This window comes from Magnolia sinica, chromosome 5, assembly GCF_029962835.1.
Source record: "Magnolia sinica isolate HGM2019 chromosome 5, MsV1, whole genome shotgun sequence".
Classification (NCBI taxonomy): Eukaryota; Viridiplantae; Streptophyta; class Magnoliopsida; order Magnoliales; family Magnoliaceae; genus Magnolia; species Magnolia sinica.
Window position 1 is genome coordinate 101,760,167 of NC_080577.1, and position 16,857 is coordinate 101,777,023.

Sequence of the window (16,857 nt, forward strand, 5' to 3'; positions counted from 1 at the left end):
CCAGTGGATGTGCATTGTAGTGTATATGAGTGTTAGAGTAGAATACACATGTATTCAGTTGTCCTTTGGTGCACCATATTTTTTTAGAGATAATGATGTATCTTTTGGATTTGATTTGCATTAAGGATAAGGGCCAAAAATCCCCTCCCTCGTGCTTCTTGGATTAACCCACCTTCTTGTGTTTTTGTTCCAACTTAGTCCCCACTTTAAAAGTAACTCATTAAATGCTCCCTGGATTGTTGCAAATGGTGGAGGGACATTAGAATTGTACAATGTTTCCAATTATACCCCTATTCAATGTTCGAAATATCGGTATCACGTTACGTATCACATCCTTGGGATACAGATATGTATCGGTTATCGCATAGGATATATCGTTTGTATCGGGTAATTTATTGCACTTTTTGGGAAACATGGGGAAACATTAGGAAAATAGTTGATTTTTTCAATGAAACTTCAGGGATTGTTAAAAAAGACCTTAATACACACTTTTAAATCATAAAATCTCAAAAAATAAGTGCACATAATAGGTTTCCTTTGTGTAGGGTCCTAAGCTATGTGTTGTCTAACTAAACTAATGCAACTATATTCAAATTGAATGCATAACATTTGGAGTGTATGTGATGATTATTACATCAAACACTCCTGAATACTTCAAAATTAGTCTCAATTGACAGATGGTTGAAGGGAAATTTAAAAAATAAATAAATTATATTTAATATTTTTATTAATTTTTAATTAAAAATGATTTTTATTTTCTGAAAATTGACAAGGACTTAACAAATAAGTATATCAGCCCTCATACGTGCTTGATTTCATGTTTGCAAGCAATTTAGGAGAAATTGAGGAAATTTCCAAAATTTCCCAAATCAGACTACTTGTATTTCGAAATCAGTGTGTATGTGATGATCATTTCATCAAATACTCCAAAATACTTCGAAATTAGTCTCAATTGACAGCTAGTAGAAGTAAAATTTTGAAAAAAAATAAAATGGAGAACATGAAGAACCAATGGATATCGATATCAAAGCACCAACTCCATGATTTTTTATACAAAACATGAAGAACCAATGGATTCATAACCATTTGACACTAATTTAAAATAATTTCAACAAAAAAAGGAATCAAAATTTGAAACTTCTCACTGGATCTAACATGTGGGATATATCGGCACTACCCGTGCATTTCATATCGCATAAGTGGGTTACAAGATATATCATGGGATATATCCAGCCGATATCGTCAATATTTGAAACATTGCCCCTATTCATGGTTTGGACTTTTATGATAGTTCACCACAAATTTTAAATTGGAGCGAGTCTTTGACCATGCATAAGGCATACTCTTACCACATTTCAGACAGGTCCGAATCACTGACCAAAATTTGGATGGAGCATGACCCAAAATTACACTAAGAATATGATGATAACTATATGATTCTGCCCTTGTAGTATGGACCGGGCACCATTTTACTTTAACCATCCATCGGTAGCCATGTGGTTAAGGTTTGTTGATTAGTGTGATTTTAGAGATATGCTTCATTCATAGTATGCCCCACGATTTGGATGCTTTTCAATAGCCATACAAGACTGATACATGCAAGTAAGATGACTCAAGGCCATTCTTAAAATAGTGGTAAACTATAATAGAAATCTTCCTAGGCAACTGACTCTACAGGATCATTGTGATAGATGATAGATCCTCACGCATTATGATTTTTTGCATGTAGCCATAGGATCAGGGATCATATGTTAATGATCCAAACTGTTTATACATGGCTTGATCATTGATATGGAATACCCATAAGGAAAAATCAAACCTTGTCCTGTAAACTGAATGTGGTCTGTTAGCCAATTTCTTGTAACTGTTCGTTTCTTTTTTACACGTCTTAGCCACTAGATTAGAAGATCAGCCGACCTTGGGCCCATCCAATCGATGTGGCATGGTCCACCTGATGATTGGCTTGGATCTTGCATGTTGGTACATGCAATTATGACTGTGCTAGCAAGTGCACTCACGCCAGTGGAGTGGTTAGAATTTCTCCTGTGCACTTGCCTGCAAACCCAACTAATGAGTGGATGGACCCAATAGGTAATTTCGTGATGGATACCAATTGAGGGATGATTGCACATGTGCATGCCATGTGTAGAGTTTGTGTGAGACATATGTTGGGAATGAAGACAAGATAGAAAGAAGGAAGGTACATTGGGAAAAAAATAACAAAATTAATGCATGTAATGTTTGCTTGTTAATGGTAGGGGATGCTAAGTACTAGTTTCCTGCACAAAGGAGGTTTGCGGGAATCAAAATATTAGCAAGGAGTGGTTGGACCTTGAAGCATGAGGGAGGGGGCTCTTGGTCCTTTGTGGTCTATAAATTAGAGCTAGTAGAGGGAGAGAGAAAAGAAGAAAATATTCTCCACTTTCTCTGTTTTTCTTCCCCTCCATTATCTTCCAAGATGTAGTCTCTTGAGTTTAACAGCCACCAACAGTTGGGATGGATAAAATTTAAAATCTAAGCACTACTAATCTGGATTTCCTTTAGTTTCCAGAGAAAACCAACAATTTTCATTTACTGAAGAAAGTTACTCCTTGAAAATTCGAACAGCATCCATCACATTGATGGATAAAAATGACCATTGGTCAAATATGAAAACATTAAAGTTTGTTAAACGAATTGATAGCGTTAAATTATTTGTCGTAGTATGGTGTTGATGTGGGAACCCAATTTTATTTCCAATGAAGTCTTTTAAGCACGCACCTTGTTAGGGAGTGAAAAGAGTCCAATTTCTAAGGTTTGGGTACTCCGGCCCTCATATAACTTTGCCATTTTGTTGGTTGGTGGGGGCAGATAAAATCCTTATGTGACCACCTAAAGAACCAAAACCATCATTTAGCTAGCTTTTGCTATATTTGCTGCAATCATGAAGAAACAGTTGACCACTTCTTCATCCATAGCAAATTCGTGTCTAGTGTTTGGAGTTCTTCAACCTTTCTGGCGTTTGGTGGTTGCTTCCACTGAGCTGGTGGAAATTTTTAATGCTTAGTCAATAGGCCATTTTGGTTTTAGTGCCAATGACATCATTCCATACACGATTCTTTGGAGTTTGGTTGAATGGAAATTCGAGGATCTTCAAAGGCAAAGAGGTTTCTCTTCTTTAGCTCATTGGGAAAATTAAGGTAACATCAATCCATTGGGCACGAGATTTTTGGGGCTTTTTAATGACTTTACTCATGATTGGAAGACAAATGGAAGGGAGAGAGAAGAAGTGGCGGAATGGCGGCCTCTGCTGGGGTGCTCAAGTTAAAATTTGATGCGAGCCTCTGGTAATGTGGGATCGGCATTTAGTGGTGACTCCACAGCAATAAACATGTCATTTTCGAGCCATCGGTATGAAAGATTGAAATGAGGTGAAAGCTATAATTCTCCTCGAGGGGCTTCAATTGCTTAAGGGTTTGTATAGTGGGAGAAAGTGGTTAAACTTAAAATGTGACTTAGCTTTGTCATTCCTAGGGCCAACAGTTCCAATAGTGTTTAGTCTTTATAATTGACAAAGTCTGCAACCTTTTAGCTATCTAGGCACCATCTTCAGCCTCATTCCAAGGGAGGCTAGCTATGTATCTGATAACATAGCTAAATCAGGAGCTGTTAGAAGCTAGCTTATTTTGTTTTGTTTTGTTTTCTCGTTCTTAATAATCTCTTTCCTCTCTGTAACCCTTTTTTTCTCAATAACAAAATTGTCATTTATTAAAATTATTTGTAATAGTTACTATAATGTCACTAATAACTATTAGAAGGTGATTGCGTAAAAGTTTAAAATCATTGTCACCATTGCCATTGTTTTCATCATCCTCACCATAGCCTTATCCCTGCTATTTAGGGCTGGCTAACATTGCCAAGGGTTCAATGATTACTTGACATCAAGCCTCCTATCTTCCAGGGCCAGGGACTGGTCAACACATCACACCAGCCGAAGCTAAAGTGTTAAGATAAATATTTTGAATAATAAACAGAATAATCCAGAGATGTGGAACGCATGGTTGAATCTTGGAAGAGCCAAAGTTTGTGAGACATCATTGTCATGAAATATTCTTTGACATTTCAATTGTTAACTTCATGCTTAGTGTGCATGCTCTGACTTTAATTCGTAGGCACACCAATTAAGCATACATCGAATGTGAACCCCCTTTGCTTGCATTGTGCCTTTGGCGACACCAAGTTAATGCCATTGATAGGATTAGAAATGAATGCAGTTGAGGGAAATTAGGAGTAGCACCAATAGGCAATAAGATGAGGGAAATAGCCTTAGACGGTTTAGTCATGTGCAAAGGAGATCAAGAACTGTGTAAATTAGGAGTTAGTTGGTGCAAGTTGAAGGCTCTAAAAGGGCAAGGGGGAGGACCAAATGGACATGAGTGGAGGTAGTAAGAAAAGACGTGATGACCTATGGTCCAACTGAAGTTATGGCCCTTGATAGAGTGGAATGGTGGAACGGGATTCATGTAGCTGACCCCAATTAGTTGGAAAAAGGCTTACAAGCTGATGATGACATTAATGCCAATGATGTCATCAAGCGTTCTACTGCTGCAGAAGATTTTCCTACCATAATCGTCAATATTGAAATTAAGATCTGAAGTTCTTTATATGTGAATTAACAAGGGTCGCAAATCATTCTCCCCCCCCCCCCCCCCTCAAAAGGCAAGGGTTACAAATCTATTATACCCACACCCTTCAAAAATTGGAGTGCTCAAGTTATGCAAGTATACTCGGATGAGAGTAAGGATGATGGGTCCCCTTCCCTGTGATTTGAACTCCAGTCTATTAGGATTTTGAACACCAGCCCATAACCTGTGTAGAATCATACCAGTTGGTCTAGAAACCCAAATTGTGTTTAAATTAGGGAACATTTTTACACGATTATATCTTTTAAGTTGTGACCAATCCATGTATCCATACCCTGAGAATTTTGATTTGGAGGATTTGCTGATCCTTGCTGTCCTTGGGTAACAGTGTGTATCATTTCAAAAGTAAAAAAAAAATAAAAAATGATGGGGTTAACATTTGTTAGTTAAATCCTAGAATACTAGTTCATATACAAGCTGGTTCCTTGTGAGAGAACTATATGATTCTGATATATAAGCTGTCTTATACATGTACATGTGTTCATGTATTTCTTTGCCTGGTGGTATCATGTAATTGGTCAAAGGGACTGATCAAAACCAAACGCGGTTCTTTTAAGTATTGACAGCCAAACTAGCTGTCACATGATCATTGAAAGAGAACATCTGGATCCACATGCCTATGGTTCAAATGTTCTATAGGCATTACTATGATGCTCCAGTGCATTTGAGCTAATGCAATCTTCCAATCTATGGTTCAAATTTAGAATGTACTTTATCATTTTATGTTACGTTGGGGTCCACCTTTAGTACTGACTTCCTAATCCTATCAGAGATTTTGTTATGGTATACTTACTTTCTTTCTGTTTTATAGTTAAATCTTCTGGGTTCATTAGTGACTTTGTTCCTTCCGGGGCTTATTTTCTAGTATGAACTGCAGAAGCGACACCAAAGAGCATCATGAGGACCATGGGAGTTAAAGGCCTTACACTTTATCACTTGAAGAGTCATCTTCAGGTCTGTTTTCTCATCATTGTTCATATGCAACTTTATTGGAACATGATAATTCCATTATTGTAAGTTGATATTGGTTGCATCAGTTTTGATGCTGTTCTCTTCATGTATTTCTTTTCCTTTGTTATCCTTTTTTGGATCTACACATGCAAAATCTAACTCTAGGTAAAGTGCAGCATATCAATTGTCATATTTACGAACCAAACCATGTTTCATGACATCTTGATTCCTCCTTTTGCAGAAATACAGGTTGGGGAAGCAATCGTGCAAGGAGTTAACGGAGAATTCCAAAGATGGTAAGCTTGCAAAATATGCATAATACCTATCTTATGTATTACATGCCAAACTTTTTTTTTTTTTTTGGGCGTGTGTGCGCACGCACATGTTTTAACATGTATATTCACAAATATGTGCAGTTTCAATAAAACACCAGAATCTTGTCTTTTGTGTGTGGGTGTGTGCTTAACATCTATTCAATTCTTTGTCAGACTATTCTTTGATAAGAATCCTGTCTGTCGTCTTGGCCCGTTGAAAGAACCAAATAGGCCCTAATTGAAGACATATCAAGCATGATTTTGTAGATTAGGCCCATTCCATAAAAATACAATAAAAAGACGGAAAAACGAAGAAAAAGTGATGGTTTACTCCTGATATTTCCCAAAATTCTCCATTCTGCTTCAATTCATTAAATCCTTTCAAATTTTGTATTTTAATCCTTGAAATAGGCCCCGATCTAGTCCAAAATTAGTTTCTATGCTTTTTCCTTGGTTGAAATGAAGAATGTAGAGGTAAAACGAGAGAAAAGTTAAAAATAAAAATTACAAAATAGACCTTTATGGTTGTGTATACTAGTTGCATTGAGGTTGTATTTGGTAATACAGCAATCCCCCCCCCCCCAAACTGCAACCAATTCACCCCCATATCGTGTAACAAGGGTGGCTGATATGGCTCTATTGTAACCAATATTTGCAACCGTGGTCATGAGACTAGGTAATGACTAATGAATTTTAATTTCTATTGGCTAAATCAGGGCTTCTTAGAGATGCTTTGTTTGCTTGCCATTCTTTGCCCATTTTGCAAATTTTATTTATTTCTTTAATAAACTCATTACTAATGAAAAGGTAGAAGAATATCATAATGCATATTTGCATTGTGGGATTGCAGCTTCTGTTGCTGAAAATCAGGCAATTGGTTCGTCATTGTCACCATCATCGCAAATTATGTCTCAGGACATGAACGAGTAAGTTATTAACTCTCTCTCTCTCTCTCTCTCTCTCTCTCTCTCTCTCTCTGCATCTAATTGGTCGAGCTCTCTAAATGGAACTCCCGTAAGTGAAACTAGTAAGGGGCCTCTCCCTGCACATGAAGGCATGCACTTGCAAGATCTAGACCCTTCATCAGGTGGGAATTGGGACTGACTGTGAGCGTGCCCTGCATGAAAAGTAAGCCATCTAGACTCAAAAAGTGGGATGTACTTGTATGCCAACAAAATGACCAACAATCATTATTGAAAGCACACGTGTGACCAAGATGACAAATGGACCAGCCTATTTTTTGGGTCAGGCCTGATTCACTGTGGACCCACCTGGTGAACCTTAGTTGCACAAACATTCTAACTAGGTGCTGCTCCTGATTTGAATTGCGTTTTGGGCTCGTGCTACTGCTTCCACTTCCACTTCCTATCTATTTATACTTAAAACATTTTGAAACAAATGCTAGTGTGCTCCCACTGTCAAAACTGCTGCCACTCTCCTTCAAGGTTCATGCAACTATATGATAAACAGCTTCGATCTCGCATGTGCCATGTTATCACATGTGGCAGGGGAACCCTTCCTAATCTCACTAGATTGAGTCTGATTTATTTTCTTCATTCCTTACATCCCTGGCTTTCCTATCTCACTTATCATGGAGTTTTGTTAATTGTGCAGTAATCACCGGGTTACCGAGGCATTGCGGGTTCAAATGGAAGTTCAGAGAAAGCTGCATGAACAACTGGAGGTACAGTTTTGTGACTTTTGTCACCCGCAGCTCATAGATGGTTCTCTAATTATTGGCTTACCCTTAAAGGAAATTACTAATGTTCAAAAACTTGCTCAAGAGTTTGGGTATTTACCAAACCCTAATCGACTTGACAAATATCTATCGGAACCTAATTTTTGTCAATAAGGTTTCTTCATGGGATTTTTTACCCTTTAGCCATCACTTCGGTCATGTTTACTCATTGTGGCATTTAAATTTTTACCTGCAACAACTTATTTCAACTGCATCGGCTAAAATTAGTGGAGGAGATTTTTTCAGGAATATTTATAACCAGAAATGTTACTTGTGATCAAAGGATAAAATGGTAAAAAGAAAATCTTAAATAACAAAAAGTAGGTTTTGTTAAAGAGATAGTAATTAGTATACAATATTCTGGTTGAAAGTTTGTACAATGGTTTGGGCTTTCAATTTTACAAGTAGGGCCCATGATGCTTCTAGTTTGAGAATTTGTTCCTTTGTTAGTATGTACCCCTGCTAGATGAAAACCTGGGATCAAGTCTTGGTGATGCGACAATGAAACATAATGACGTAAAAAAGTAGTGCTAATTATTTGGTGATCCAAACTGTTGAAATTATTGGCCCACTGTAAATGGCTGATGCACCAAAAATCCCCTAGATGGAGAAGTTGTAGTATGAGTGAGAAAGAAAATGAGAAGAGGAAAATAACAAATTTTTGCACAAACCACATAATTCAAATATGTTGATTTTTTAAGGTGTTCTCCCTTTGTAAGCGATTGTTTTTTTCCATAACCCACCTTTCTTTTTTGTTCCAATCTCATTTTTTCAGCCCTTCCATAGATATGACATTTTTTTTTTTTTTGGAAGGTAATGAAAATTTATTAAGAATAAGAAACCCAAAAAGCAACAATACAAAGCAGCCCAAACCTGAACAAGTGTCCACCTACAAGAAGAGCCTAGCTAGCCTCGGAAACTCGTCATGAAGCAGACTCTTGTCCAGACACACGGTATCCCAAAAAGCACCCTCTTCCCATCCCCAACGGAGAAACTAGTCCCCTCGAACTTACTCATCATGCTAACAATCACCTTCCAAAGACCGAACACCTTGTACAGAGATGATTCCCTAACTCGCCACCCCCTTTTTTCAATGCCATACTTGCTAGCAATCACCACTCTCCATAAGTACCATTTTTTTTTAAATTTCAAATCTCCACAGTCATTTGTAGAGCTGTACCCAAAAGGGGAATTCAGGACAGGCTGAGGACTGTTTGACTTAGCTCGTTAAAAAACAAGTCTAGGTTGAGCAATAGGTAGCTCAACTCGGCTTGAAGCTCGACTTAGATTCGACTCGACTCGATCTCAACTTGGCTCATTCTATATTTTGTTGATATTGGTAGTGTTGAATGGATTACACTTTTAAATTATTGGTTTAATATTTTGTTAAACATATGTTTCTAAAATATCGATGGTGTTGAATGAATAACACTTTTGGATTTACTGTTCTTTAAATTACATATATCGTTCATATCTTGTTTTTAGGCTTTTAGTTACTAAAGATAGCTTGGCTTGACTCTCGTCTCAACTCGACTAGCTCGCTTGCCTTGAACCATTGGGCCGAGGCGAGCTAGTGTGTTGAGCTCGAAGGTCGAGCCGAGCTCGAGCTGGGGTTAGAGTGGGGCCGAGTTGAGCTGAGCTTGGCTCGATGTGCAACTCTAGTGGGATGGTTTGTGGGATGCAAGGGCAGCTCGTGTGAAGCGGGCCCCACCAATGTGAGCCGGGCGGCTCATGTGAGGTGGAACCCATGTGTTGTGGGGCCCACGAGGGGGTTTCAACCGAGGTCCAAACCCATGGGATGTGGGGCCTGGGCTATGAGATAAAGGGATTGATTCACCATGCTCTATTAGTTCGAGCTTTTAGAGCAAATGGTTAGTCGTCCCACATAAAATTTGGTATTAGGGCCCAGTGTTCGACTTATCGGTATCGTTGGCCAGAGATAAAGATATAATATCGTTATTGTCGATAACCGGAAATGCTAGTAAACATGAGGAAAATTGTCGAATTTTTTAATGAGACTTCAGAATATGCCTAAATATTCATATTTGCATATTTATGAATTAAAAAAATTGTAAAAAGAATGCATATATAATAAAATTTCTTTTAATTAGGGCCTAACAACATGTGCTATCGTAAGAAATTAGTCCAATAGTAATACAACAATCCCTAAAATCTCATCAAACCAATTAACATGCAAATAAACAAGCATAGTACATTCATACAATTTTACATCCATGCATAATTAAGCATATAATTTATAAACACAATACATACGTATGTTGGTCTAACCAATGTTTTAAATATCGTTATTGCGTAATGTTTCGCACCCCTGGGATACAGATACATATCAATTATCGCATGGGATATATCGATTGTATCGCGTAATGTATTGCTATTGTTGGGAAACATGGGAACAATGCGAAATTGGTCGATTTTTTCAATGAAACTTCATGGATTGTTGAAAAAGACATCAAGACACACTTAGAAATCAAAACATTACAAAAAAGTGCACATAGTAGGGGTTTCCTTTGCATGGGGTCCTAATATATGCACTTTTCAATTGAACTGATGCAAGTATATTCAAAGTCTATTCATATAATTTATAAACGTAAGAAGACATATATGGAAACACAAGCAATACATTTAAAAGCAAAAGAAAAATCACTAGATCAGGCTACATGTTTAATTTTGTGTTTGGATACAAAGATTGCTACTGAATTGCGAGAAACTGAGAAATTTTGATTTTTCTTAATTTCCTGCAACTTGACCCATCTCCTCCAAATCTCAAAATCAAAGTTCCAAATTCATGATTTTTCATGGAAAATATAAAGAATCATATATTTGTAATCATTTGACACTAGTTTAACGTGATTTACAACAAAAACACGGATCGAAAATTGAAAATGCTCACTGGATTGAATAAGTGGGATATATTGGCACTACCCGTGCGTTTCGTATTGCACAAGTGGGATACAAGATATATCGTGGGATATATCGACTGATTTCGTTGATATTTAAAACACTGGGTCTAACCATCCAATCATCCATCCATCACATCCATCGATCCATCTAACCATCCAACCACCCTTCCATCTATTCATCCCATTCAACCTACCAACCAGTGTTTAAATAGCGTGTAGTGTATAGCGTGGCGTTTGACCCTCTATAGCGTGTAGTGTAAGCTACACAATCCTTAATATTTTTAATTAAAATAATAGAACATATGATAAAATTTACAAAATGCATAATTTCTACGAGTTCTTGACTACGAATCTAGATCATCAACCACTTATTTCCATGCAAAATCCCTCTCTCTTTGCCTTTAGACATCTCTAAGTATAACTTCTTTTTTATTTATTGAAACATCACAAATTCATGATATAGACCACAATCTGGATGGCCCAGATTGATCTAAGTGCTCTATCTACAATATGGACCACAATTTGGATGGTCCATATTAGTTTAATGTAGTGCCATGTGTCATAGGTATAAGTCATCACCATTTTAAAACAGGTGTTTAACTAACATAGAAAAACACTTGAAAAGATGAGATTTCAGGTAGCTTATGCTATCCACGCTACACACTACGCTACGCTACATGTAGCGCACGCTACTTGCAGCGTAGCTTACGCTACATACCCTATAGCTTATGCTACCAGGGAATTACGTTACATGCATACACTACGTAGCATTTTTGCTACGCTACGCTACGTAGCGTACGCTACAAAACTACTGAAAACACTGCTAGTGTAGCGAAAACGCTACTGAAAACACTGCTACCAACCAACCATCCATTCAACCACCCATCCATCCATCCATCCAACCATCCCATCCAATCTTCCATCTATCGATCCATCCATCCAACCATCCCATCTATCCATCCAACCATCCAACCATCACATCTATCTAACTATCCAAACATCCATCCATCCATCCAACCATCCCATCCCTTTGACTATCCAAACATTCATCCATCAATCCATCCCATCCAACCATCCATCCATCAATCCATCCCATCCAACCATCCATCACATCAAATCATCTAAACATCCGTCTCATCCAATCATCCAAACATTCATCCATCCAACCCATTTTTCCATCTAACCATCAATCCATCCCATCAAATCATCCAAACATCCATCCATCCATCCCATCTATCCATCAAATCATTCAAACATCCATCAATCCCATCTATCCATTCGACCATCAAACCATCACATCCAATCATCCATCTATCCATCAAACCATCCCATCCATCCATCCATCCCATCAAATCACCCCCACCCAAATATCCATTCATCACATCTATCCATCCAACCAACCATTTAATCATCCCATCCAACCATCCATCCAACCATCCCATTCAACCAACCATCCCATACATCCGTCCTATCCAATCATCCAAACATCCATCCAACCGTTCAATCATCCAACCATCCCATCCCATCCCATCCATCCATCCATCCAATCCAATCATCCAAACATCCATCTCATCTATCCACCCAAGACGGCGTGGCCCTTACTGTGGTGCCGACCTTGATGTATGTATTCTATATATCCAATTTGCAAGATCCTTTTACCGCGTGAGCTTAAAAATGAAGCAGATCCAATTCTCGAGTGGACCTATGAAACAATGGTGATTGACCATTAACGGGCCACACGTTTTGGATCAAGCTGATATTTGTTTTTTTCCCTTCATCCATGTTTACGTGACTAAACATTATGGAATCATTAAGGTGGGCCCTAGGAAGTTTCTAATGGTATGGCATTTGATCTACATTGTTGTATGGTCCACCTGAGATTTGGATATTCTGCATTTTTGGGCTCATGCCCTAAAATGTTCTAGAAAAACGGATGGACGACGTGGATATAGAATACATACATCAAGGTGGGCCCATAGCAAGGGCCGCACCATCTTGGTCAGCCAAGTACTTTTTTAAAAGTTTTCTTTCAACAGTAATTTGTATCTGTAAAATGGTGGTGAATCAGTTTAATTAAGTGGTGTAAAACTCACATTATAAAATTAACTTAAAAGTTATATACACTGTTGTTTTGTTTCAATATAAAATAGTGGTGACCTATGTTTTTTAACAGTGTAAAATATGCATTTTAGAAAAAGAAAAAAAATAAAGTAAAAAGATACAGTTTTCGATGGAGGGGTCCCTCTTTTTAAGCCTTAACTCAACACAAGCTTTCATCCGTAGCCGGAAAAATCTCTCTATTCGATTCTTCCTCTGTAAGTATTTGAATCACCTCGTTCGATTCTCCCTTTGCAGTACATCTCTATACGGTTCTCTCTTTCTTTCTTTTTTTTTTTAAAAATTAAAATTAAAACTATCTACATAGATCCACAGCTCGGATATTATGGTCGGCTTGTCGATATTTTCGTTCTCACCGACATTATCGACGACATATTAACGATATTTGGAAGACAAATGAAATTATGGGTTTTTGGTATCGCAAGTTCAGCGATATCGAAATTATCGACGACAATATCGATTTTCCATCACCAACACGAACACTATCAGAGCCTAGGTCTAGCATAGGGTAGGTGTTCGATAAAATTCTTATACCCATAGTAGAGCATATAGGTTGCATATAGCTTGGTGATTTTTTTGCTTGGGTATTTTCAAAGTCCTATATTGCTGAAAATTTCAAATTTAGTGACTTTAAAACACTTAGTTGCTGAATTTTCAATTTTAACCTTATTAGAATCATTTTAGGGTTGCACATAGGGTTTAAGGTACTAAGGGTCATCATACATAAGATACATGCATGGTGTGCCATAAAGGCCGTTACGTAAAGGTAATGGTAGCAACCGTTACACGTTACGGGGTTGTAACGGCCGTAACAACCGTTATGGAAAAAAAAATCCCTAATTGTCGTTAATTGCACATTACATCCCATATAAAGGCCATAATAGCCCAATAATGGTCTATTATGGGACATGTAGGTTTTTCATACTTTTTAATCAACATTACGGGGCATATACAGGTTTTTCAAGGGCTTTTTTAATAAATAAAAAAATAAAAAAGAGAGACGGTAACGGCCATTACAAGGCTATAAGAGCCGTTATGCCCCGTATCGTAAAGGTAACGTAGGTAGCTGTTATAGCCACCATTACCGTTACGGAATACCTTGGATACATGTGCATCATATTGAGCATCATCAAATCTGAATTTTGCACCGCATTCATCATATAGTACACATACAACAAGTTGTTTCTCATTAGGGTCGTTTAGTGTATGCAAACGCAAACAGGTCGTGGTTTTGGTCTATTCCCCACCGTGAACTCGGATCAGATTGTTAATGCTCTCAAAAAGATTAAGCGCCGTTTGACGACCATTGAGACACGATAATACCACTGCCGCGCATTGACTGCGAGCAACCGGCGTATCACGTAGTTAGAGGATACCTCTCACGGTACCCCCGCCACCAGGGAAGACCACTAGTCTCAGGCAAGAGAGCCAACAGATGAGGACCCAATGGAGTAGGGTCCAGTCCCAGTAGAATCCATTAGGGGTCGTAATAGGAAATTTGGTAAGGGAGTAGGTCATGTAAGACCGCACGACCACACACCCCTTAGAAAGTCATGGGATCGTTACTACCTTGAAGAAATGGTTATAAATAGTGTCAAAGTCGAAGCTCCCAGTTTTGATGGTCGCTTGAACCCGAAGCACTTCCTTTACTGGCTAGCTGACATGGACTACTTCGAGTGGCATGATATGTCAGATCACTATCGAACGAGGTTCACTATGATAAAGTTGATGGGTCAAGCCAAGTTATTATGGACCAATACAGAATAGAAGGCAGAGCAACGTGGAGATGAACCCATTACATCATGGGTTGAGATGAAAGAATTTCTTAAAGAAAAATACATCCCGCTCTCCTATCGTGATTACCTTTTGGACCAGTGGCAATCCTTAAGGCAATGGTCAATTTTTGTATCAGATTACATCGAGAGATTCGAGGAGTATATGATGCGATTTGATGTCGATGAGTCCCCTATTGTGATCCTGTCTCGTTTTAAGACAGGCCGGCGCCCTGAGATTAGGCGTGAGCTCATCCCTCATGATGTTGGTACGTTAAAGGAGGTATACCTTAGGGTAGAGGAGCTTAAACAATACCTAATGCAACCGACCACAAAGCGGTTTGGGTCTCATGATTCCAGTGGCAGGGTTGCTCCTCAGGGAGCCAAACCTAATCTTGGGAGCCAAACCAAAGCCCCAACTGGTGCTCCTACCTATAATAGAGATGCTAAAGGTGGGGGGTCTAGTCAGCACTAGTTCGAAGGGAAGTGAGCACATGTAGTGTTTAAGTTGCAATGGTTATGGTCACCTCGCAAAGGAATGCCCAAACAAAGAAAGAGGTAAAGCTCTTATGATAGATGAGGATGACGAGGACAATTGCGACGTAGGGGAACATGAGTCTAATATTGGTGCTAGTGATGAGGGGTTCGATGATCAGGAGACCACGCTCTCGCAGTAGTCAGATGCACATTTGCCCAAGCTAAAGAAAATGATGATTGGCGCAGGAACACAATCTTTTACACTTATGCCGAGTGTGGATAAAAGAATTGTAAAGTGACTATGGACAGTGGCAATTGTGCCAACATGGTCTCTACCAGCATCGTGAGTCGACTGGGCTTGAAAGTCGAGTCTCACCCTCAACCCTACAAAGTGTTGTGGGTTGATGAGTCCTCCATTCCGGTCTCACAGCGATGTTGTATCCCCATCTAGTTTGGGTCGTACAAGAATTCACTGTGGTATGATGTGATTCTTATGGATGTCGGTCACATCATCTTGGGTAGGCCCTAGTTATTTGACTTGGATGTTACGATATTCAGTTGCTCGAATATTTGTACATTCATATTTGATGGCAACAAAATTAAATTGAGTCCTCTTCCACCCAAGAGCATATCGGGAAGAAGGAGACCACCAAAAAGGGTGATCTTGGAACTTCGAGGAAGTCCTAACCTAAGTTTCTTTATATCCTTAATGCAAAAGAATTTAAAAGAGATTAGGGAGGATTCAAATGTGTATGCCCTCGTAACTAAAGAGGTTACCCCCAGGTTAGTGTAGAGTTACATGGTGAGGTGATTTCGGTGATAGGTGAGTTAAATGATGTTTTTCCTAACGATCTCCCAGATGATCCTCTACCTATGAGGGACATCCAGCATGCCATTGATCTTGTCCCCGGGTCGACTCTCCAAACCTTCCTCATTATAGAATAAACCCCACGGAGCATGCAGAACTCAAGAAGTAAGTAGACGAGCTTCTTAGGTAAGGGTTCATTCAGGAGAGCATGAGTCCATGTGTCGTGCTTGCCCTTCTAACGCCCAATAAGGATGGCACGTGACGTATGTGTGTGAATAGGAGGGCCATTAATAAGATTACTGTTAACTACTGGTTTCCTATACCTCGTCTTGACGATATGTTGGACATGATGGCTAATGTCACAATTTTTCCTAAAATAGACCTCAAAAGTGGGTATCACCAAATCCATATTCACCCAGTTAATGAGTGAAAAAGGGCATTCGAGACGAAGGATGGGTTGTACAAGTGGCTATTCATGCCTTTTGGGCTGACTAATGCCCCAAGTACATTTATGCGGGTGATAACCCAGGTGTTGAGACCCTTCATGGGGAAGTTCCTAGTAATGTACTTTGACGACACCCTTATTTATAACATGACTAAGGAACAACATCATCTGAGGCAAGTGTGTAGGATCCTTAGGGCAGAGAAGTTATATGCCAACCTCAAGAAGTGTTCGTTTTTGTCTAGTAGTGTCATTTTCTTAGGTTTTATCGTGTCATCTAAGTGCATGTCTGCAGATCCCGAGAAAGTCAAGGTCATAATCAGTTGGCCTGAACCACGTAATATTCATGAGGTGCGTAGCTTCCACGCTTAGCCACCTTTTATAGATGGTTTGTTAGAGGGTTTTGCTCCATCATGGCTCCCATTACCGATTGCATAAAAAAAGGGTAGTTCCCATGGACTAAAGCAGCCTCTTGGGCATTCAAGGAGATTAAGGTCGAGATAACTAAAGCTCATATCACACGACTTGTAGATTTTTCCAAGGCTTTTGAAGTCGTTTGTGATGACGCGTCTGGTATTGGTATAGGTGGAGTACTTAGTCAGGAAGGGCATCTTGTCGCTTTCTTTAGCGAAAA

The 16,857-nt window shown here is 38.9% G+C and overlaps 1 protein-coding gene across 1 annotated transcript in view; it reads left to right on the top strand.

Annotated features, from left to right (window-relative positions):
- LOC131246458 (protein PHR1-LIKE 3-like) overlaps nucleotides 1–16,857 on the top strand; it is a 40,073-nt gene that overhangs the window by 19,186 nt on the left and 4,030 nt on the right. Inside the window, exons 3-6 of the mRNA XM_058246616.1 lie at nucleotides 5,560–5,636; nucleotides 5,875–5,929; nucleotides 6,798–6,873; nucleotides 7,562–7,631. Of these exons, the coding sequence (XP_058102599.1) occupies nucleotides 5,560–5,636; nucleotides 5,875–5,929; nucleotides 6,798–6,873; nucleotides 7,562–7,631 (278 nt within the window). The remainder of the gene's footprint in view (nucleotides 1–5,559; nucleotides 5,637–5,874; nucleotides 5,930–6,797; nucleotides 6,874–7,561; nucleotides 7,632–16,857) is intronic.